The 24,256-nt window shown below is 41.2% G+C and overlaps 1 protein-coding gene across 3 annotated transcripts in view; it reads left to right on the forward strand.

Annotated features, from left to right (window-relative positions):
• Positions 1-24,256, forward strand: part of LOC139254796 (apoptosis-stimulating of p53 protein 2-like) — a 136,382-nt gene that overhangs the window by 97,880 nt on the left and 14,246 nt on the right. For all 3 annotated transcript variants that reach the window (XM_070873820.1, XM_070873819.1, XM_070873821.1), the window contains 7 exons: positions 2,185-2,431; positions 6,447-6,611; positions 9,716-9,867; positions 15,322-15,766; positions 19,713-20,530; positions 21,668-21,805; positions 22,453-22,586. In XM_070873820.1, coding sequence (XP_070729921.1) covers positions 2,185-2,431; positions 6,447-6,611; positions 9,716-9,867; positions 15,322-15,766; positions 19,713-20,530; positions 21,668-21,805; positions 22,453-22,586 — 2,099 coding nt within the window. The remainder of the gene's footprint in view (positions 1-2,184; positions 2,432-6,446; positions 6,612-9,715; positions 9,868-15,321; positions 15,767-19,712; positions 20,531-21,667; positions 21,806-22,452; positions 22,587-24,256) is intronic.

A 24,256-nucleotide genomic window follows, 5' to 3' on the forward strand; every position in this document is an offset into this window, starting at 1 on the left:
TGTACGCTCGGAAAAATCTTGTCTACACTTTAGAAAGTCAGGCGTAGGTTACAAATTAGGCGTAGGGAACGAGGTGGGGGGGAAGGGAAGTCATTAAATTCTACAATCAATCCTTAGTTATACTTATACAAATATTATACAAATAAATTCAACCTGAATAAAAATTTATAAGCAAAGAAAAGATTAAATAAACCATGTTCCTACCTGTGTGAAACAGCAGCTGCTGTGCTTCAGGCAGGCCTTTCATGTTGGAGACAGGCAGGGGTGTGGCGTCAGTGTCTTGATGGCAGCCCCAACAGCGGCAGCAAGCAGCCTTCGAGCTGAGCTGCTGTGCTGCAGGCAGGCCTTCATTCTGTTAGTGGCTGGCCGGCAGCCGAAGGATCAACACCGGACGCACGCAGCTTTTCAAGGGGGCTGAGGCTATTCGGCTATGGGATGGGAGCGGCGTCAGTGGCTGGCCGGCAGCCGAAGGATCAACACCGGACGCACGCAGCTTTTCAAGGGGGCTGAGGCTATTCGGCTATGGGATGGGAGCGGCGACAGTGGCTGGCCGGCAGCCGAAGGATCAACACTGGACGCACGCAGCTTTTCAAGGGGGCTGAGGCTATTCGGCCACGCTTAAGAGGCGGCGTCAGTGGCTCGACGGCAGCCGAGTCCTTTTAAAAATGGCCGAGTGCCAATGTTTGTTTGACACTGCGCGTGCGCGCACGCTCCAACGCGCACGCGCAGGGTTGCTGGCACCACGTTGGCTCATTTAAATTGGACCCGCCCACCCACTACTTACAGAATCGGCGCGAGTGTTTGGCTCCACCCCCCGCTGTGAAGAGCGCGCCAAGCTGAGATTGAGCTCCGAGGAGCCGGAGAATATCAAAGTTTTTTTTCTAGCGCACTTTTAGGCACGAAGAACAGGCGTCCAGCTCGGAGGTGCGCCGTTTTCAGCGCGGGCCGAAACTTGGGGCCAAGAAATGGATACTATCATGCTGGTGAAGTACTCCCTTGAGGTTGTGGCACAGTTACAGGAGCATTATTCTGCCTACACCTGCTGTTCCTGATGTAGAAGTGCTTGATCCTGAGATTTGAGATCCAATGTTGAAAGATATTTCATTTTCCAGCTCGAACATCTCTCACCTCATGTCTGGTGTTAGATTTAAAGGTTACAAAATTCACAAACATTTGATGAAAGAAAAAGCAAAATGAAATAAGTCAGTAAAAATAGGAGTATGTGTGCTTGATGTTAAACCGTAGAGTATAATTGAAAGGCTGTCATCACAACCTGATTCTGTCCTTGTAGATAAACCTGATCAATTCTGACACACATTATGGGGAGATTTTCTCTTCCCTAACTTAAGTCAATGATACAAGTTTAGAGACCTGACTACTGCCCTGGCTGAGGCCAGCTGGCTCAGCAGCCACCAACGATTGAAACTAGAACTTCCTTGATCTGTATGGCTAAATATGTTCAACCACTGGGGAAGGAGCCAGACTGTGTTTTAAAAGTATCTAAAATCCAGGTTAATTTTAAGATACAATCTTTTGTCATCATTACTGTTTGAAAATGGTTTCACATTTTACAAAAAACAAGCATTTTTATTCACCAATTTGGTATCACAAAGATAAATGTCATTTATTTTACTAATGTTTAATTGGCAAATGTAGATAATGCGAAGAAAATAAGATTCACAAAAAGTGTGCTAAAACTAAACCGTAAGGCCAACAAAGTACCTTGCAAAAGTAATGTGTTTAACTCTATTTTGGAGCTGTACATTTGTACATGAAATCCATGTTTGTGACTCTCCCAGTCTTCACTGTGATGAGTTTTAGATCTTAGAAGGGATTCTGATTCGGTTCCCCAATGAAGGGATTGTTTCAACCATTATAATATGTTATGTATTTTCTACTGTACAAGAGGTACAACTTATTCAATCTATAAATTTACTTGGTTCCAAGCTGAAACAAAAATTTTAAGTTCAGTGAATTATGACACGAGTTTGCCTGACTGAAAGAAAAGGAGGACTGGTGTTACAATTTAGGGAAACTCCAGCTTATTGGTTGACTAAAACCAGATTGCAAAGTGCTGTTGTTTTGGTCAGGCAGGATAGTGATAATATTGAGAATGGACTAAACTAATTGCTGAGTTTATTTAGAAGAAAAATATGTTGATTGACTGACTGAATTTGTTTGTAGGTTTCATCTGCCAAGAATATTCCTCAACAAGTGGTGTCTTCTGCACCCAGCCGTGTAGCTGCAGTTGGACCCTATATCCAGTCATCCACCTTGCCTCGCGCTCCGCAGAAGCTTGAACTCTTGGTAAAGCCAGCCTTTCCTAATGGATCGTCGACTCTACCCAATGTGCAAGTACATGCTGTTTCAGTGAAAGCCCAGACTCCTGCTGCTGTGAAATCTGGTCTTTCCCAAATCAAAACTCCTGTTGGTAAGCAAATGGATCTGTGTGTTTGTTTTTGCCATGGTGGTGGGATAGGGGAAGAAATGGAGGATTTAGTGTTTATACAGATGGTTAAGGATTTGTAAACTATAGTTATGTGATAGTGCTGAGGTTAGCTGCTCCAGTTAAATCATTACAGTGTGGTGGTAGAATGCAGCTTGTAGCACGCACCCAGAGTCCCATTATCAGAGGTAGAGGGTCACAGTGGTGGTGGTAGAATGCAATGTGGAACACCCAGAGTCCCATTATCAGAGGTAGAGGGTCACAGTGGTGGTGGTAGAATGCAATGTGGAACACCCAGAGTCCCATTATCAGAGGTAGAGGGTCACAGTGGTGGTGGTAGAATGCAACGTGGAACACCCAGGGCCTCATTATCAGAGGTAGAGGATCACGGTGGTGGAGATAGAATACAGTGTGGAACACCCAGGGCCCCAGTGTCAGAAGAAGCGGGTCCCAGTGGTGGTGGTGGTGGAATACAGTGTGGAACACCCAGGGCCCCACCGTCCCACCCTGCGCCTCGCACTGCAGTGGTGCCATGAGGCAGAGCCGGGGGGAGAGGAAGGAGAACCCGAGTAGGCTCTCCTGAAATGCAGCGTTCAACAAATGCGCTTGACATTGCATTGGGTGTGAAGGGCAATGACCTTACCCGTTCACTCGAGGGTACCATCAGAGGGGTTGGTGATGAGTTGACAGTGCTGTCTGGGCAAATAGCAGTTATGCCACGTGAACTGAGTGCGGGAATCGCAGGGGCAGCGCAGATGCTGGCAGAGGCCTTTCCTCTTTGTGCTCCTTGGGTAGGTCAGGTCACCAATGGGGAATTAATATTTTCCACTCTTTACTCTCAGATAGATATAGCATAGTTTGGATGCAGAATAAAAAATTATTTAAAAACATATTTTACCTCGCGCTTCAAAAGACGTCCTGTGTTGGCGCATTGTGCCATTGTTTTCTCTGGTGTTACCCATCTTTGTAACCAGTTTCCAATTGGGGATTGTTTTTACAATGGGCTCTCATTGATGTATGTGAATAATTTAAGTGACCTCTTATGTTTTGTAACATTTTATTTTGGATAAACTGAAATATTAGAGACAAAAGCTTCTAAAAAAAGATTTTAACACTTTCATTTTTGACAAAGCTAGTACAGGTACTTATAAATCTTTATGTACCACATTACCCTTTAGATATCATCTCGGGACGAGTTCCATTTCCCATTCTATTACAAAATGAGGATTTATAGAATTAGAGTATATAACTTGCAATTATACTTGCTTTCATTTTCTTTGAAATTAGAACGTGTTCCTCCCTACAATTTTTAATAGAAAGTGATGGAGAGGTTCTGTGGATGGCTCAGTGAGTTTATCCAGTGAGTAGCAGAGCTATGAAGTCCAAGAAGATCCCTTTTTCTATTCCTGGCCTTTCTTGAGTTAACTGATTTCACTTGATTTAAGCCATGTTATAAATGGTTTCAGTGCACTTGGGTTAGAGACGAGAAAATGAGGCAGGATTTCTGCCCCTTATTGTGATCAAGCAGCTCCTGTTTAAAGTCTGTGCACATGTGTATGTTTGGTGAGATAGGACTCTACAAACACTCACATGAATAATGGCAACTTGGGCAAGGTACCAAAGAGCAACATTTGCCATTGGAACCACAGACCGACAAGGGATTAATAGCTCCTGATGAAGAGGAGGAGAAAAATTGTCAAGAAAAGGGGTGAAGTTTTACTTGGTCAGAGATATTTAAACGCTCAGTCTATGTATTTTTTAAAAATATGCCACTCTTTGACTTTTTGGTCACTTATAGAAAACATAGAAAATAGGTGCAGGAGTAGGCCATTCGGCCCTTCTAGCCTGCACCGCCATTCAATGAGTTCATGGCTGAACATGCAACTTCAGTACCCCATTCCTGCTTTCTCGCCATACCCCTTGATCCCCCTAGTAGTAAGGACCACATCTAACTCCTTTTTGAATATTGTCACTGTGAGGAAATGGTAGTGTGGGCTTTTATGTGTGTGTCTTTGATGCAATGCATGGGATTTTATTTCTTTGGGACTTCCAGTTTGTATGAAATAAAAACAGAAAATGCTGGAAATCTTCAGCAGCAACATCTGTGGAGAGAGAAACAGAGTTACTGTTTCAGGTCGATGACCTTTCGTCACTTTGTATTTGTTTGGCTCCATGCTGTTTCATGAGTAAGAAGGGTGGGCAAGGCAATGTGATTTGTGACACCTGCCAGTGGTGCTTTTAGTTTAGTCACTCAATGTGTCAGCACTGCACAGGAGTACTTCCCTTCCATTTTCTTTCCCCCATTTTGCTTCTTGCTGAGCCTCTACCATACAATGGCTGAGTTCTCAAATTTGTGATGAATCATTGTGAGCACAAGTTTGAATTTTAGTTGCTGTAACAAGTTGGCACAGCTATTCAGTTTGTTGACCCATGTCATTCATTTGGATTAGTTTTCCGATATATAATGTGTAAATGTTATTAACTGGAACTTATATATTTGAGTATTCATGACCGCATTGTGCCCATGAATGTGAGCAGTAATTTATCCAGTGCTGTGCAAACAAGTTACCATGAAAAAGGCAACAGGAACATTTTGAAGAATGTGTAATGCTGTAGCACTGTACCACAGAAGTATATATTCAATTCAATATTTCCATCTCTATAATGTGCTGAGTCCTAAATTAGTCACTTAAATAAGTCTCTATTCTCTGCCTGAACATAGATTTACTTAGTCTCCTGTAGGTACCAGGGATAGTTTCACTTTTATTAGATGTTAGAAATAAAAATAAAAATGTGCTCTCTCTCTCTTTTTCTCTCTCTCTCTTTCCCCCGCCCCACCCCAATCTCTTTCCCCCACCCCACCCCAATCTCTTTCCCCCGCCCCACCCCAATCTCTTTCCCCAGCCCCACCCCAATCTCTTTCCCCCACCCCACCCCACCCTAATCTCTTTCCCCCGACCCACCCCAATCTCTTTCCCCATCTTAATTTTGTTTTTAAAAAGCAAATCATTGGATCTATTTAGTGAGGTTGTGAAACTTGGTGTTTCTGGGGACCTGGGAAGTGTTGCTGGAATAGTACCAATGCACTGAATATAAATGTACACAGAATTGACCAGTGGATTTTTTAGAAATTTGTGTTGCTAATTGCAAATGTTCTTGGCTGCAAATGACATGCAGCATTGAAAGGGGCGGCACAAACTGTCAGGTCGCTTGATAGTCAGCTTTGCCTTATTTGGGTCTTGCTAATGATCATTTGAACAGAATGCAAAAAAGCTCCAATAGCCATTAATCTCCCAGTCACAATAGTGGGTAATTGTTTAGAATGCATGGAGGAGGGGTAGTTCAAGTATGAATATAAAAAGATTATTGTGTGCTTGCATGTACTAAAGGTCATTAAACTCATTCGTTTCTTTTTGATTTAACAGTGCAGTAATGCAAAAATAAAAGTAAAATTTACTTTATTTGGAAGTTTAGACTGTTCATATGTCCTTTTTCTGGACTTCAAACCAGTTTGTAAGATACTTGTTTTTGCGTAAGTAACCAGTTCTCTCCTCATGCTGAAGTGAAATTATCATATTTTCCACTTTGAATTAAATTTATATAAATGAAAGCTATTTTTGAGGATATTCACCGAGTAATTCTGCCCCTTTCTGATCTGCGTAAATCCGATGCCACTTTGCAGCTGAGAAGGCGGATGATTTACCACTAGATGGTTTTGTAAAATATATAAAACATTAGCAATGACTGTGTACTTGGTTATCGGGATATTCACTTAATGGAGAGTTTCCATGAACTCTTCGTGTGTGTGGTTACTAGTTGTGTTGAGTAGTTGTGAATTGCAAATTAAGTAGGCCTGGGACAGCTAACAGAAGGTATTATTGTCCTTTTAGAGGTTACAACCACCCAAAATTCCAGTGAGCTGCAGCAAGCAAGTTTGCAGCAACAGTGACAACTTCTGTTCTCAAAACATTTATAGCAGTTACTTTTTTTTTTGTCTTAGCTGGCATTGGGACGCAGGCGCATTTACAGTCGCCACCTCAGGCTGGTCCCGAAAGGAATGAATTGAGTTTTGGTGTTCCTGTTCGTCAGCCCGCAGCCTCAGCTTCCTTGGCTATCAGTACCTCAAACCTGGCCAGAGGAGCAACAGTACCCAATGCAGGTCAAGGTAACATCTATATTCATACATTATTTTTGCTTTTTGATGTGTTGAGATACACAAAGAATGGATTGCATTGCCACACTTCGGTTGTTCTTCATTCGTTACTGTGGCGCAAACTAAACAAATCTGCACAAGGTGACATTTCTTTCAAACATTAGTCTGTTCACTTTGGTTTCAAAGCAAAGATGAGAAAAGTTATGATGTCTGTCAAATGGTTTAAGAAAATTAGGTGTGGAATCAGATTTATTTTTTAAATGTTTTTTTTAATGTATTACCTTTAAACTCCAGCTGAGAAAATGGGTAGGCAACCACATCCTATCCTTTGCTAATGTCTCCTTTCACACGGCTGCTTGGATGTGTCATCTGGTAACTCGGGTGACTGTCGGTTTGCTTTTTGCTTTCTCCTATCTCCAGATTAGATGATATTTAATCTCAATCATTTGCCTTGCACCTAATTATCTGGCTGAGATTGGGAATTTGCTGCGACTTATGACCATTACTTTGGAAACAAATTTGAGGGCGAGGAATGAAGACATGTAAAGAAGTGAATTATTGTTTCTTTCCTGCCCCTCCCCATTTCTGAATAGGTACTCGGAACTGAAAATAATGGAGAGGAATCTTAATATAAACATTTAAAAGCACAGCCGGTGGGAACTGAAAATCTGTATGTGACATTTTTAGTTGCTCAGCGTCATTGTATTCTGTTCATGCTGCACTTCAAATTTAGAGATTGGTATTACTGCATTGATTTATCAATTCACATTTGTAGCAAATAGTGGTGCAAATATAGTGCGATCTGTAGGGTGAGGCAAAAAGTCCAATTCATGGTGCTCGCCACGAGATGTGCAATTCCAGCAATAGTATTATTCACTGATTTTCAAATATCTTGCCATTTATTCTCAAGGTTATGCCAAGTTCCAATTGCAACACTTTGTGATTTGTTTTGAATTAACCTTACATTGGGTAAGCACTGAAATCGATAAAATTGAGTGGTTGAAAAATTGAAGGGCATAGCAGCCAAATTTAATCATCTGCAGGATTACCTCTGGCAAAATCGCTAAGGTTTTTGTAACTGAAAACATTACTGTATAAGCAGTCCCTATTTATCCTTTGATTGTTCAAAAGACTTGAGCAAATTCTGTGCCCATTTCCTAATCCACTGCTTTTTGAACTTCCCCTTCCTGTGTCACTGTGTTTTTCAGTGGCACTCCTTTTTGCAATAAGTTTTGTACAGTAATGCTATTTGTCCTGGTTTAGCATAGTCAGAATACAGCCTACCTGATGTACCTCACAACATATATCCAATACATGTTCCAGCTTGCCTTCATATAAATTAAATGTTCTGGACTATTTCCACCCATGCAGGAGCATCTCAAACAGTTTGATTTTACTCATTCATGTTTTTTTCAATCTATCCACAAGAATTAGTTCAACATATTCTTCAAGTTTAATCGATGGGGAAGTGTTTCTACTTTTCAGCTATTATTGTAATCGCATTCACCATTAGTAGCAAAAAAGTTTCCTTTCCAAGATGTGATCTGATCCTTACAACTACATTGTTAAAATCTATGCAGTTTGATTTAAAATGAAACAGCAACATTATCCCCAGATTCTTCATATTGGAATTCAACTCAAAAGGAAATGTGTGTTCTCATACAGTGCCCATTAGTGGGGAGTATTTCTGAGTTTTGCCTGTTTGATCTTAATGCTCATAAATATTTTCATAAAAATATCCTGTTACAAGAATACATTAAATTGCCAGAGGTTGGGACATCGCCTTTTTGTTGAACGCCTTACATCAAAGTCAAGATAACCGGTTTAAGTATTTGCTACAAATCTGTATACTTGTACTTCCTCCTATTGAAAACCTCTTTTCTTGAGTCCCATATGTCCTTCCCCTCCCCTCTCCCCATTTTTTTTGTTTCAGTCTAGGTCATAGGAAAGTGTCCCAAATGCAACGATCCCCAGCTTTGTGTATAATTGGAGCTGGTCTCCATGTTGACCAGCTTCCAGATCAGAAACCTGATGAATCTTTTCATGCTATATTATGTGTCTGGTGTTGGCATTGTGATATCCATAATGTCCAAAGAATTGCTCTATAGATGCTTTGAATTTGAAAGGAGGGCCTTGTTTTGACCAGGGTCATTTAACATCCAGAATGTAGCAAACCAAGAAATATGCCTCGTGTCATGACACCAGGCCACAGATGTGCTAGATCTGACTTGATGCCATTCTCAGGAGCTTTGGGAACCAGAAAAGGAAGATCCTTTTTATAAAAAAAAAATCTCAGTGGCTTGGAGCATCCCTGTCCTGATTTGGAATCTGGTAGCAAGTGAGCTGCTAGGCCATGTCAGGTTTTGGGGTATTTACTCTAGATATTTTCTAAGATCCAGCTCCACTGGCCATTCCTGTAAATGGTCCTGGTGTTCCCAGTGGTCCAGAGTACATCTTTTTTCACCTGGTATCTAAGTAAACAATAGTGAGATCACCGGGATCGTAACAAACTCATTCTCTATACATCAACTGCTGGAATGCATCGCATGCTGCCATGCGATTTCCCCCTTCAGAAAGAGGACTGAATACGCACTTTTACCAGACTAAGTGACAGACTTTGAATCAACAAGTAGTTTCATTTAAATAAAACAATTGAATAAACAATAAAGCTATAAAACAGTGGAACGTGCATATCTCTACTCTTGATACACAAAATAATAAAGAAATCACTCCTTTCCTATCTAAACATGGATTTTAAACAGAAGTTTTCTTAAGAGATAGATATCTATCAAAGAAGACTACAACTAACCAATGATCCTATCCCATACTCAAAGGTCTCTACAATCAAACCCACTACCCAGGTGAGGTCTGATTATTTGATCTGTGTCGAGGTTGATTGGGAACCGTTTATCCATGCCATTGTAATCAAACCCTCTGTGACCGTGGGTATTGCTTCCTTTCAAGGTGGTTCTAGCAATACAAAATACAAGTTTAAAAAATGTAATACAAGTAAAAGTCCAGTTTTTGCCACAGCCAATTATTGCACCAAGTGATTTGATGTTGACACGTACTGAGATAAATGGCTGAACACAATTCTTAAATACTTTTTTTAACAGCTGGTGATGGTGATGTTGTGATGAGAGACAAGAATGATAAGAGGGTGCGTTGCTTCTCCATGTTTGAGTCCATGGATCCATCTGCAGGAATTCCATCTGTTGGAACACTGAGGAAAAACCAGAGCAGCGAGGACCTTCTGCGGGAAATTCAGGTACAGAGACGGATGTTAATAAATTATGTTCAGTAATATGTAATTTATAACATCTATATCCTTCTTGCTCAATCATAAAATGCAACACAAATGACAGAATTTGATAAAGCATTTAAAAAAAAAAAGGACAAGATAAAATACCATAATAATTAAACCCTAAATCGGTGTCCAAAACCCTGCCTGTATATATAAATTACTCAACTAAAAATCAAATTTTTTAATATGATTGAATTTATATAACCTTTTTATTTCAGCTATGGTCTGAATTTTTTTTTTTAAAGTCATACCTTTTAGGTAAATTTTCGTTTTTGCGCTCAAACTGAGGTCAGGGATGCAATTTCCGAGCTTCTTCTCCCAGGTCCAATATTGCACAAGATAACAACAACACCAACTTGTATTTATTATAGCGCCTTTAACATAGTGAAATGTCCCAAGGAGTGTTATGCGAACAAAATTTGACACCAATCCACATAAGTAGAAATTAGTGCATGTGGAGGTAGGTTTTAAGGAGCGTCTTGGAGGAAAAAGAGGTAAAGGGGTGGCGAGGTTTAGGATGGCCATTCCAGAGCTTGGGATTTGGCAACAGAAGGCACGGCCACCAATGGTTGAGCGACTATAATCAGGGATGCTCAGGAGGGCAGATTTAGAAGAGCAAAGCCATCATGGGGGTTGTGAGACTGGAGGAGATTACAGAGATGGAGGGATTTGAAAATAAAAATGAGAATTTTGAAATCAAGGCTTTGCTTAACCGGGTGATGGGTGAGCGGGACTTGGTGCGAGCTAGGATACGAGCAACTGAGTTTTGTATCACCTCTAGTTTACGTAGGGTAGAATGTGGGAAGCCAACAAGGAGTGCGTTGGAATAGTCAAGTCAAGACATGGACGAGGGCTTCAGCAGCAGATAAGCTGAGGCAAGGGCGGAGACGGGCACTGTCACAGAGGTGGAAATAGGCAGTCTTAGTTATGCTGCGACTATGTGGTCGAAAGCTCATTTCGGGGTCAAATGTGACACCAAGGTTGCGAACAGTCTGATTCATCCTCAGACAGATGTTGGGTAGAGGGAAGGAGTCAGTGGCTAGGGAACGGAGTTTGTGGCGGGGACCAAAAACAATGGCTTCGGGTCTTCGTAATATTCAATTTGAGAACATTTCTGCTCATGCAGAAATGGATATCGGAGAAGCAGTCTGACAATTTAGAGACCGTGGAGTGATTGAGAGAAGTGGTAGTGAGGTAGAGCTGGGTGTCATCAGCGTACATAAATTTACTCTGTCTGTAAAATATGCCTTAATCTCGATCTAACAAGGTTATTGTGAAATTTCCCATGCCAGTCTTCCTTGTCGATGCAGTCAGTTTTCTGTTATTGATCTATATCTGTGCAACTTTTTACTCTTCGAACCACATTAAAAAATTTGAAAAATGCCTTTCAGAAAAAGAGGAAAAAAGCTTTTCTTATTTGTTTTAATTTACTTATTAACTTTAAAGAAAGAATAGAATAACTTTGTTTATTTATATTGTATATTGTGCTCACACTCTGTTTTCCAATTGTGCTGATTGGTTCCCCTCTCTCTTTGATGAGGAGCATTTTGGATATACATAGTGGATTCTGTGTGCTTCTCAGCCTCAATTACTGGCATTCTTACCTCCTGGGTCAGAAGACAGATGCCCCTCTACAGAATTGAGAATATAATCTACAGTGCAGTACTGATGGAGTGCTGCACTGTTGGAGGGATATCTTTCTGTTACATTGTTAAACAAAGGCCCATTCAGGTGAATGTAAATAATTCCATAGCACTATTCAAAGAAGAGCAGTGAGTATCCCTGTTGTCCTGATCATCATTCCTCTCTCGAGCAACACCTCCAAAAACAGATTGTATGTTCATTTGTTTGCTTTTTGTGGGACCTTTCTGTACAGAAATTGACTGCCATATTTGCCTATACAATAACATAGGAAATAGGAGCAGGAGTAGGCCATTTGGCCTTTCTAGCCTGCTCTGCCATTCATTAAAATCACGGCTGATAATTAACTGCACTTCAAAAGTAATCCATTAATTGTAAGGCACTTTAAGGCATTCTCAGGATGTGACGAGATTTATAAATGCAAGTTATTTCTTCTCAAGGAGGTCTTAAGAAAGACAGACCTTGCCTAATACCACTCTAATACCACAGATATTAGATATCTGTTCTTTCCCCTATTGTTTTTGTACTCTATCTTTTCAAATACTTACCAAACTTAACTTAAGATCTTAACAACCATTTGTGGTAAAAACATTGCAAAAAATTCTACAAACTTCCCTCTTTGTTCACTTAGTGCTAATCCTCAGTGTGTTTCCTTGTTAGCAATTAAAGAAGATTTCACTTTATCCTTCTTAAAACAGTTCAGAATTTAAAAAACAAAAGTAAAATACTGCGGATGCTGGAATCTGAAATAAAAACAGAAAATGCTGGAAATCTCAGCAGGTCAGGCAGCATCTGTGGAGAGGAAGCAGAGTTAACGTTTCAGGCCGATGACTCTTTGTCAGAACTGGCGAATGTTTGAAATGAACAGATTCTTAAGGAGCACTGAAAGGGGGAGGGGAGGAAAGAATCTGATAGGGTGGAAGACAGGAGAGATTTGAGAGATAAAAGGGATGATGGGCCGACTTGAGATGATAATGGCAAAAGTTAGAAAAAGATTAGTCTAGATAGGGTGTGAATGGCGGAATAATTACCAGCTGCCATGGGAAACAGAAAAAAATACATAGGATGCAGGGGGGTGGGTTGTGGGAAACGGAGCAAAATATGGGCAGAGGTTATGGTCTGAAATTGTTGAACTCTTTTGTTGAGTCCAGAAAACTGTAAAGTGCCCAAACAAAAGATGAGGTGCTGTTCCTCGAGCTTGCGTTGAGCTTCATTGGAACAGTGTAGGAGGACGGAGACATCGGAGTGGGAGTAGAGCGGAGAATTAAAGTGACAGGTGACTGGAAGCTCTGGGGTCACGCTTACGGACTATACAGAGGTGTTCCGCAAAGCGGTCACCCAATCTGCATTTGGTCTCCCCAATGTAGAGGAGACCATATCGTGAACAGCGAATACAGTATACTAAATTGAAAGAAGTACAAGTAAATCACTGTTTCACCTGGAAGGAGTATTTGGGGGCCTGGACAGTGGGAAGGGAGGAGGTAAAAGGGCAGGTGTTGCATCTAATGCGCTTGCATGGGAAGGTGCTGAGAGAAGGGGAGTGGGTGGGGGTCATCTTTCACCCAACCAGCCTCCATGTTCAACGGATCATCCTCCACCATTTCTGCCACCTCCAGCATGATCCCACCACCAATCACATCTTCCACTCTCTTCTCCTCTTAGCATTCCGAAGGGACCACTCCCTCTGTGACACGCTGGTCCATTCCGCAGTCACCCCCAGCACCCCCTCCCCTTCCCAAGGAGGTTGTGGGCACTGGTTTAGGAAAGAGAACACTAGCTGTGATACTGCTTCTACCCCTCTACCCATCTCAAAAGTGTACAGATGTTGAGCTCAATTGTAGTGACCACTACTGGGCTGGCTAAGGTGTTCTAACTCGGCACAATCAGGGAATGAATTTGGCTAATGTTTGTTATGGCAGAACAGTGCTATATTAAGTTTAGTTCCACTTTCACCTGAGTTTCTTATCCCAACCTCAGCTATTTTATTTTTATAATTGTTCTAAATGGGGACTGGTGCATTGGTGTAATATTTCAGTTTCTTAGAACTGAGTAAAGGGAGTTTGACTTTGTATCTGGCCAGTGCTTTGCATGACCTAGGAAGGCTTAATGCTGATACTGAATACCAAAAGTAGAGAGAGAGGGAGTTTACACACACGGGTCAGACCTCAGGAGCTTGAAATGCCAATTGGAAACCAGTATATACTGCAAATAAGAGTGATGAGCACTGCTCATTCCCTGAAGTTACCTGATTTGTCCCATCATCCTAAGGCATGATACTCATTTTATTCACCTCCAGAAGGATAAAAGACTGAGCGACGCAAAGATTTGACTATTTTACCAAAGTCCTGTACTCGGCTGACCGAGCTTATTACGAAAGTAGACAAGAAGTTTGAATACAGTATTTTGTGTAATGTCGTGCATTTCTCCACTTCACAAGGCCAGATAGAGGCACACTGAGTCAGCCTGGATCTCTCTGGTACTGGACTACCTCTATGGCTGAGAGAATTTATATTTTTTTGAGTTAGCGTTGGAACTAAGGGAGAATTTCTTGAGATGAGTCAATGAGTGTCACATGAAGCATGCAAGTCTTTTGCAAGGATTAACAGTTGCATTTAGGTGGAATCCACTAGGTTAAGAATAAGTGGGAACCTCTCAAGTCTCAAATTTTCCACTTTTCTGCAATGTTGGGTTTAATTAATGAATTCCTTAGACATACAGTAACTTTCATATCACAATATTAAAGGGGTATTTATCGAATCTATTTCACAATAGAGCTGTAAATAAAAGCGTTATTTGATGGGAAGCAGGATCTTTTAGCGATCAAAGGCTTGTATGTATTAGATTAGTGAATTTTTAGAGTTGAATACCAGTCCCCCTTTTTTTTGCACCCCAGCCGTTGAAATGAATATATAAAAATTTTAGAGCTAGAACAGTGAAAGGATATCTTTACCTTAGTAACAAACATTGACAATGAATATAACTCTGGAAGTTTAAAACATTAACCAATTTACTGTTGTACTTTTTTCCTTGTTTGATCAAACTAAGGGTAGTAATCTTGGTTACTTCTTTATATGTACTCTTTTATTGTTGCTCAGAACTTTTATACATTGGATCTAGCATTAAAAACCCTGTGACAACAACTTGCATTATGTAGTGTCTTTAATGTAAAGAACATCCCAAGCTGCTTCACAGATAAGGGCATGTAAAAAGGACAATGAGCCAGTGAAAGAGAGAGAACCAAGTATTTGATCGAAGAAATCGGTTTTGAGATTTTTAAGAGGCGAGAGGTGGCGATGCAGAAGGAGGGGATTCCAGAGTGTAGAACCCAGGCAGCTGAAGTATCTGCTCCCAACAGTGGGGTGAAAGACAAGGGCGAGGGTCAGAGATGCAGAATGTTCAAGTAAGAAAAACCGGGCTGGTGCAGATTTCAGAAATGAGGTGGAACAAGCAGTTGAGCGATTTAAAGAAGAAGCCAAGGATTTTAAATTTTGAGGGTTTGAGGCAAAGGCATATACAAGAGTTCCAGCAGTAGAAGGATTGAGATGAGGCAGAGATATAGGTGTATGGTCTTCTATGCAGTTTTTATAATGGAGAGGATATGTGGCAAGGGCAAGGACGTGAAGAAAATATGTGAAGAAAAAATATTATTTTTTAAAAATGAAAAGATTTCCAAGTTCAGTTTTTTAAAAAAAAATTATGTTTTGTGAAGAAAAAAACGTAAGTTTTTAAAAGTTCTATTTTCATGTAAACTAATTTTGTTTCAATCTTGACTTTCAGACTGGGAACAAGAATGTGGTTAAAGTACCACCCCCTGTCCCTACCAAACCCAAACAGATCTCCTTACCTTATTTTGGACCAACAGGCCTAGCCTCTACAGCAGAGAATAAGCCAGAATACAGCCCACAAAAGTTACCTGGGACTGTAGGAATCATAGCCAATAAGCTGAAGCCAACCCAAACTACAGGACCGCAGCAAATGCAGCATTGTGCCTCAAATGTGCAACTTCATCCTTCTCCAGAGGCGCCTCCTGCAGCTACTGTTCGACCTTTCACCCCACAACCATCCAAAGAACCTCCATCCCAGCCCCTGAGAAAACCAGAGACAGTGGCTGCGAGCTCTATCTACACGATGTACACCCAACAACAGGCGCCAGGCAAAAACTTCCAACAGGCGGTTCAGAGTGCTGTGACCAGAGTACAGACACGGCCACAATTCACAAGCGGTGAGTGAGCAATCGTTTCACTTGAGAGCTGTTGACCGTTTTGAACTGAGTTTTTTGGATTTTGTTGTCTAATCTTCCCTGTCTAATGTGGGACATACAGGCAAGTACTCTTTCCCCTTCTCTCATTCCCAAAGTTGTATATTCTTAAAATCCTATATTGTAGGAGATATGTAAAATCATTAGTCTTTCCCCCAGGAGATTTGTAGTTTTGTGTCTCCATACTCAGTAATAGTGAATACAGTGGATTGGTGCTTCCTGATTGGTAAGACAGTCAGCGCTGTTCCTTTTTGACATTGTGTACTGGTACTTCTTGTAGCTGATGTCAAATGTTTGTACATTTAAAATCTCTGTGCAGTAGGAAAATGAATACCAAGTTTGAAATCTCCCCATAAGATAGGAGTTCTTACACAAATCTGTGTACTCACATTTGCATTGAAAGTATTCACCTTCTACATAAGAAATTCAAATACTCGTGACATGTTGGTTCCTGTGATACTGGAGAGATGGGGCAAGTGATGTTCCTTTGTATGAGGCTGGCCAGGCTTGAATTGTGGAAATGTGGGGGCGGGTTAAAATTCCAAAGTTTTCTTTAATTACCTTTTAGTATCGGGCAATGTTTTTTATGCAAAATGTTACATTAGGAGATTAAATACAAGGAATAGAACCCATGATGGTGTTTGGAACCCAAATGCAGAACAGCCTTCTCTAACCACCTTCTCCATTCTAATGTCCTGGAACGAGTCATTGCCACCTAGCTCCATGGCCATCTCTTCAAAGATCTCTGTTTGAATCCCTTTAGTTAAACTTCTGCACTCTGCACCAAGTCACAAATAGCACCCTATTTAATTATGCCTGTAAACAATTTCCTGTTCTTGTTCTCTTTGACTTCCCCACAATACTAGATATGGTCAATCATACCATTCACTCCATCGTCCACCTCCATGAGAACTGCCCTCCCATGGTACAGCTCCTTCCTATCTCTTTGACCCACAGTCACATTCAGGAACCACCAAGGATCCATCTGTGGCCACCTCCTCTTCCTTGTCTATATGCTGACCCTCAATGACATCAGGTCAGCTTCCACATGCATGTGCTGGTACTCAGCTTTACCTCTCTGCCACTTCCCTTCACCCCCTCCCCCCTGTCTCTGCAGTCAGACTTTACAGTGCAGTATTTCCAATATCAAGTTTAGGATGAGTCAAAGTTTACTCCCAACTAATTATTGGAAGACCAATTTTGCTTTTTAATTATACATTCTACACCCTTGTCACTGATTTAATTCCTCTCCCTAACTGCTTGGTCAGGCTGAACCTTAACGTCGAATTGATTTCTCATTCTCCACCCTTAATAAATTCCACCTTGTCCAAAACTCAGCTGCCTCTATTCTGTCCTGCATTAAGACCTACCTGTGCATCATTCCTGTTCTCTCTGATCTAGATTGGCTCCTCGTACCCCAATACATTGAATTTAAAATTACCCTCCAATCCTTCCACAGCTTTTCCCTGCCCTATCTGCAATCTCCAGCTATCTGACTCTAGTCTACTCCACAGACTTTGTAAAGCTTCAAGGACTCTAACCTTTTGTACATCTTGCTATTACACACAAATATAAAACGTCGTCACTACTAGATATATTGTGAAAGTAAGTGATTTACCTTTTTAAAACATGTTTTTTTTTAACATGGCTTGGGAGTGGAATATCCTCATGATCACACCATAGAAACATAGAAAATAGGTGCAGGAGTAGGCCATCCGGCCCTTCAAGCCTGCACCACCATTCAATAAGATCATGGCTGATCATTCCTTCAGTACCCCATTCCTGCTTTCTCTCCATACCCCTTGATCCCTTTAGCCGCAAGGGCCATATCGAACTCCCTCTTGAATATATCTAATGTATATATCCAACAACAGTATAATGCAAGTCCATAGTTTGTATTCTGATGTGTTTTGGGGGAAATGTATTATGAGAGACCATAGAATGGAACTAAAAAGTTTACCCTACCACTGCTAAATCATTTTGTTAAATCAGAGTTTGGGTAGATATTTTTTTTTACAAAGTTCCTGAAGTCTCAGGAAACTGATCTATTCGACAGACTTTAAAGCTGCAAGGACTCTAAAACAAAGTGAATTCCGTGCAAAATGTACACCTTTAATCAAAATGAATACAGTTTAACTTCACTATACATAACCCCTTCAGGACTGTTAGTTATACAGGCTGAACCTCTCTAATCTGGCACTCTCGGGACCTGACCTGTGCCCAACCAGAGAATTTGCCGAACCACGTGAGGTCATGCCGACCCCCCATTTACTGGGTCCTAATGACTGCGCTCATGCCCCTGACCGCCTCCGCCGCGCTCCGGTGCCAAAACTCCCACCACGCCGCTTCTCCGCGCTGCTTTGTTGAAAGTTGCCTGACAAGATGGCGTCCCAACCACGAAGCTGGATTTGCGCATGTGCTACTGTGCAGCACTTAGTCCAGTCACTAGCAGATAGAAATATAATGCATTCATCCGACATTCTGTCCACCATACCTGTACACATTTCACAATAAAAGGCAGTCAATTTGTTCTTATACTGCAATCCCCTTCCTTGTTCCTGTGTTGTTACTCTCATCTCTCAGCCTTGCATTCTCATGAAGAGTAATTAAATTAAAAAATCCAAGTTTGCCTCACTCACCAAACACTGGGAAAAACACACTCTGAAGGTACACACATCACTTTTAGGATAATAACTCAGTGTTACTTTATTTGATTGAAGTTTCCTTCTGATGGTGCAGCATTTTTTCTTGTTAGTGTTTGGCATATAATGTTCTTGCAGTGTGCCAACTGACCTTACCAGGTACTGCTGACAACGCTGCTGTCAACGACCAGGCCGCGTTCTGCGCCTGCCCCTCCCCCCCCCCCCCCGGTCGGGAATTATGCCGGATCAAGGGAGGTGCTGTATTTGAGGGATACAATCTCTCTCAGGTTTTCACTATAGTGGGGTTTGACAATTTGCCACATCAGAAAAACTAAACGAGCAATTTGAATTGAACATCATTTTATGCTGTTTTAAAAAAAAAAGCTATACAGTGTAGGTTGCGTCATATTTTTCTCAATGTACACTGTTTCTAAGTTGTCAACAAGTTCAAAAAGATCCTCAGTTCCAGGAAAGGGATAACTGGTTCTGTGCCTTCCACATCCACAGACCTTTCCTCATCCCCTCCCAGTTAATGTCACTAATTCAATAATGCCCTGATTATTGATAGGAACCAAGCCCCTACATGAGCAACTATCATTTTGTTTCTGAAATTTCCAGTGTACCACATTCCTCTCTAACAGATGGCATCTCCTCCTTTGGGCCACCATTTTGTGCAGACCACCCAACATGCATGTTGCCTGGCTGCAGTTGCCTCCACCTTCCCATTGGATCTCTGCAGTTTGTATGCAGGTGGCAGGCTGTCTTATCGCGCAGCGGATGCATACGTCGGGCTTGATTTGCCTACAATAGATTATCTTTCACTCAGATTAATCCTGCTTAAATGCTCATTGTAGTAGGGCTACTTTACATTGGAAAAAATTGAGCCTTGCCACAAGGATGTTAAAACTGGGGATTTATTATAAACTAGGTTTGTTACAGTGAAGTTATACTGTATGTTTATATCCAAATAAAAATAGAAAATTGTGGAAATGCGGCAGGTCAGCCAGCATCTGCAAAGAGAACAGAGAAGGTACTGTTTCTGGTATATACTAAAGGATAAACACGCATCTTGGTGAGATTGGATAAATAGAAAAGTAGCGGGAGGGATGTTTGTCTCGCCCGATGGTGCATACATAATGTGACATTTAAGGGAAAAATTCACAAGAAAATAGTGATTCAGTAAAAATGATTCTTGCAAATAAAAGTTCACTTAAATTAACTTTAGCTGTATCAGTATTTTGAATTCCTTATTATTTTGTTAATTACAGTGTATGGCAAGCCAGTGATTCCTGGATCCTCGCAGAATTATATCGGCAGTCAGCATCAAACTGACCAGGAGATTAGTAGTATGTATTCAAAGAGCCAAGATAAACCAGACTGTCCTGATTCTGAGATTGATAATGTAGCATCTCTTGGAGACCACTCGGAGGCTGAGCGCATTCCACGACCTCTGAGCCCCACAAAGCTCCTGCCTTTTATGTACAACCCATACCGAAATCAGAGTGATGCTGACTTGGAGGCATTAAGGAAAAAACTGTCCAATGCTCCTAGGCCGCTGAAGAAGCGTAGCTCTATTACAGAGCCAGAGGGACCAAATGGACCCAATATTCAGAAGCTGCTATATCAGCGCACCACACTGGCTGCCATGGAGACGGCTAGCCCGATGCCATTCTATCAACCAAAACAACCTACTCTTTCATCTGCAGAAGAGAATACCATAGATGAAAGCACAGATCACAGTGTTAAACTGGAGGAAGAGTCTACAGCTACAACAGATATCACTTCAGATCAGCCAGAACCAGTTCTCAAGAAGGAGACTGAGGCACCAGGTGCTGAAGAACTTGTGATATCATCTCCAGGTGGCCCTGCTCCCGCTCTGGAGGGTCAGACACCAACTTCTCCTGTTTTACCTTCTGTGGAAGAACAAGAGAGTCAGGAAAGCTCACTCTCTCCAGAAGAATTAGCAGAAGAATATCCCCCTTACCCACCTCCTCCATACCCTGTTGCTGGTGAACATGAGAGTGTAGGAGATGATGGCTTTAATATGCGTCCACCCGAAATTACTGGACATACTGTCCTACCGCCTGTGAGTAATGCATACTGTAGGATTTTTGTTGGAACCATAGAAGCATTAAATAACCACTTTTGGGTTTACATAAATAATTTATACTGGATATGCAGTTTGTATGTTTGGCAAAAATGCTTTATTTCCATTATTCCCACTTTAAAATTTTCAACCAAAATTAAAATAGTCTCTCCAGTTCTCATTAAATGCTATTCAGTTTCCTGAAAGCCTGCTAAACCATTCAAGCAGCTTATCTATTAGCTGACGGCTATCGGGATTTGAATCAAAATGGGTATCTTTTGGACTTATTTGGATCCTAGTTTGACTTTTGTTTCTACATTTAAGATTATTGCTCTACTTGCATATGTACATTAAAAGAAAGATAGACTTGGATTTATATAGTGCCTTTCACGACCACCAGATGTCTCAGTGCTTTGCAGCCAATGAAGTATTTTTGGAGTGTCGTCACTGTTGTAATGTAGGAAACGTGGCAGTCAATTTGCACACAAGCAAGCTCCCACAAGTAGCAACGTGATAATGACCAGCTAATTTTTTTTTGTTATGTTGATTTTCCAACCAGGCAGTGATCCTGTGAGAATTTTCATAGATATTTGGGTACATTTTCTCGGGTTTTTATCACCATAAGGTTTTAAGTCATTGCTGGAGTATGGCTTCAGGGGCACTGGCCAGCCTCTGGTATATTCATATTGTTAACCTGGATGGAAAATGACAGCCGTAATTTAATTATAGGGTGACATCACAGTTGGAGCCAATCCTGTGCTCGCCTGACATCCCCTACCCCTCCCACACACACACTTTCAGCAGGGATCACTGAATAGTGCTATCAGTTGTCAAAACCCTGGCAGATTTGTTCCCTCCCTGACCTTGGGATTCTGAGGCCAACAGTAGCACCACTTCTATAGCTCTACCTACCTCCGATCAAGAATCAAACCCGGGACCTCCCTGATCTATATGGCTTAGTTGTTCCAATATAAACTGCCTGAGACTCCCTAATGACTCTTTAATGACCAATATTTGGCCTAACTGTTACGCCTGGTGACCATGATTATGTACTGTACTAGTCCCTTTCCAGCAGCAGCACAGTCTATTGCTTAACTGTTCATGTCACAATATTTATTTCAGTTTTGTTGGTTTTAGGGAAAGAGAACAAACCTGAAAAAGCTGGGCTCAGAACGCATAGGCCATGGGATGAGGGTGAAGTTCAATCCTCTCGCCCTGTTACTTGACTCTTCTCTGGAAGGTGAATTTGACTTAGTCCAGCGCATCATTTATGAGGTATGTTGATATCTTCATTGTAACTTGATATATAGTGGATACAAGTCTTTGTTTTCTATAGAAGTATCTAGTTTTACTGGCCTTGTGGACAGGTTGAAATCTAATTCTGAATGTGTCCCAACATCTTGATCAAGTCTATTGGCAAGGTAATGTTACCCGAATGTTGTTTATCCTCTGTGCTTGATGGTGTGCCCCCCCCCATCTGTTATTTGCTTATGAATCTGCCTCACCTGTTGACAGGACAAGGAGCACTGGGGGCAATCCAATCCAGAATGAACTTGAATCAACTAATTGCATTCATTTTTTTGAGCCAATCTAGATTAAATGCTCCTTTTTCTGAATTGGTTTTCTAATGTGAATCTGCTGCTAAACTCAATAGCATCCTAAAATAAAGTGTGCAGTTGGTGAGTGTATTGACAACTTCCAGACTACTGAATGGATCAATTTTTTCCTAGAATACTGTACCTGGTAAAATGCAGGTTTCCATGATCCTAGTTGAATAATACTGGAAATTGTTCTAAACATCATGTTTAATACTGGAACAATGGATTTGTTTTTAAACAATGTGACTACACAACTTGTCATTTTGCATTTATGAAGGGTTTAAAAATCAGTCCATTATATTTTGTAATTTGCTGTTTTTAAAGGTGGAGGACCCTAGCCAGCCAAATGATGAAGGAATTACAGCCCTACATAATGCTGTCTGTGCAGGCCACACAGAAATTGTGAAGTTCTTGGTACAGTTTGGAGTGAATGTTAATGCAGCAGATAGTGACGGATGGTAAGTTGTAAAATAAATAGTCACATTGTTGCTGAATTCCAAATGCAGGACTGGCAAACTTTATACAAAAAGGTAGAGTGCATATGCTTTCACTGTATAGGGAGACATTTAAAAAAAAATCTTGACTTACTCACTCTTTTTGCAGAAAGCACCTGTAACACCTTAACAAAATCGGATTAAATTCTTAAGCTATTTGCAATGTTCCCAGAAATTCCCAAAGAATATCATGAGGCTAATGAAATATGCACTTGGGAGGATGGTTCTTTCAAAGTACTGTAATGTAAAGCTTCATAGAAACATAGAAAATAGGTGCAGGAGTCGGCCATTCAGCCCTTCAAGCCTGCACGACCATTCAATAAGATCATGGCTGATCATTCACCTCAGTACCCCTTTCCTGCTTTCTCTCCATACCCCTTGATCCCTTTAGCCGTAAGGGCCACATCTAACTCCCTCTTGAATATGTCCAGTGAACTGACATCAACAACTCTCTGCGGTAGAGAATTCCACAGGTTAACAACTCTCTGAGTGAAGAAGTTTCTCCTCATCTCAGTCCTAAATGGCTTACCCCTTATCCTTAGACTGTGTCCCCTGGTTCTGGACTTCCCCAACATTGGGAACATTCTTCCTGCCTCTAACCTGTCCAGTCCCGTCAGAATTTTATATGTTTCTATGAGATCCCCTCTTATCCTTCTAAACTCCAGTGAATACAGGCCCAGTCGATCCAGTGTCTCCTCATATGTCAGTCCAGCCATCCCGGGAAACAGTCTGGTAAACCTTCGCTGCACTCCCTCAATAGCAAGAACGTCCTTCCTCAGATTAGGAGACCAAAACTGAACACAATATTCCAGGTGAGGCCTCACCAAGGCCTTGTAGAACTGCAGTAAGACCTCCCTGCTCCTATACTCAAATCCCCTAGCTATGAAGGCCAACATACCATTTACTTTCTTCATTGCGTGCTGTACCTGCATGCCAACTTTCAATGACTGATGTACCATGACACCCAGATCTCGTTGCACCTCCCCTTTTCCTAATCTGCCGCCATTCAGATAATATTCTGCCTTCGTGTTTTTGCCCCCAAAGTGGATAACCTCACATTTATCCACATTATACTGCATCTGCCATGCATTTGCCCACTCACCTAACCTATCCAAGTCACCCTGCAGCTTCTTAACATCTTCCTCACAGCTCACACCGCCACCCAGCTTAGTGTCATCTGCAAACTTGGAGATATTACACTCAATTCCTTCATCTAAATCATTAATGTATATTGTAAATAGCTGGGGTCCTTCAGGTATTATAACAAATCTCTTTCACTTTTTGGTTCAGACTGGTGCAATTTGGCCATTATAAACAAATGGTGGTCTTGTTACACCGATGGAATTTATGACCAGTTTCACTGAATTAAACATTGTCTTTCTTTGTTATTTTCTCCAAGTATTAATAGCTATCTCCTGAAATATTTGTGAACACCAGTTCATTGTAGGAAACTTATTTAGGCAATAATTTAATACTTTTATGCACTATTAGTATTTTAAGGAAAGAAGTGTAATATTGGCCAAAATACAATTTTTTTCCCTCTCTCTAATGTTAAGCAGGCCACCATAATAAAGTTCACAGTTTGGCAGTTTGATGTATAAAGGCCTAATTGTTGATACAGTATTCATGAATTT

This window comes from Pristiophorus japonicus, unplaced genomic scaffold (genome assembly GCF_044704955.1).
Source record: "Pristiophorus japonicus isolate sPriJap1 unplaced genomic scaffold, sPriJap1.hap1 HAP1_SCAFFOLD_578, whole genome shotgun sequence".
Taxonomy (NCBI): domain Eukaryota; kingdom Metazoa; phylum Chordata; class Chondrichthyes; family Pristiophoridae; genus Pristiophorus; species Pristiophorus japonicus.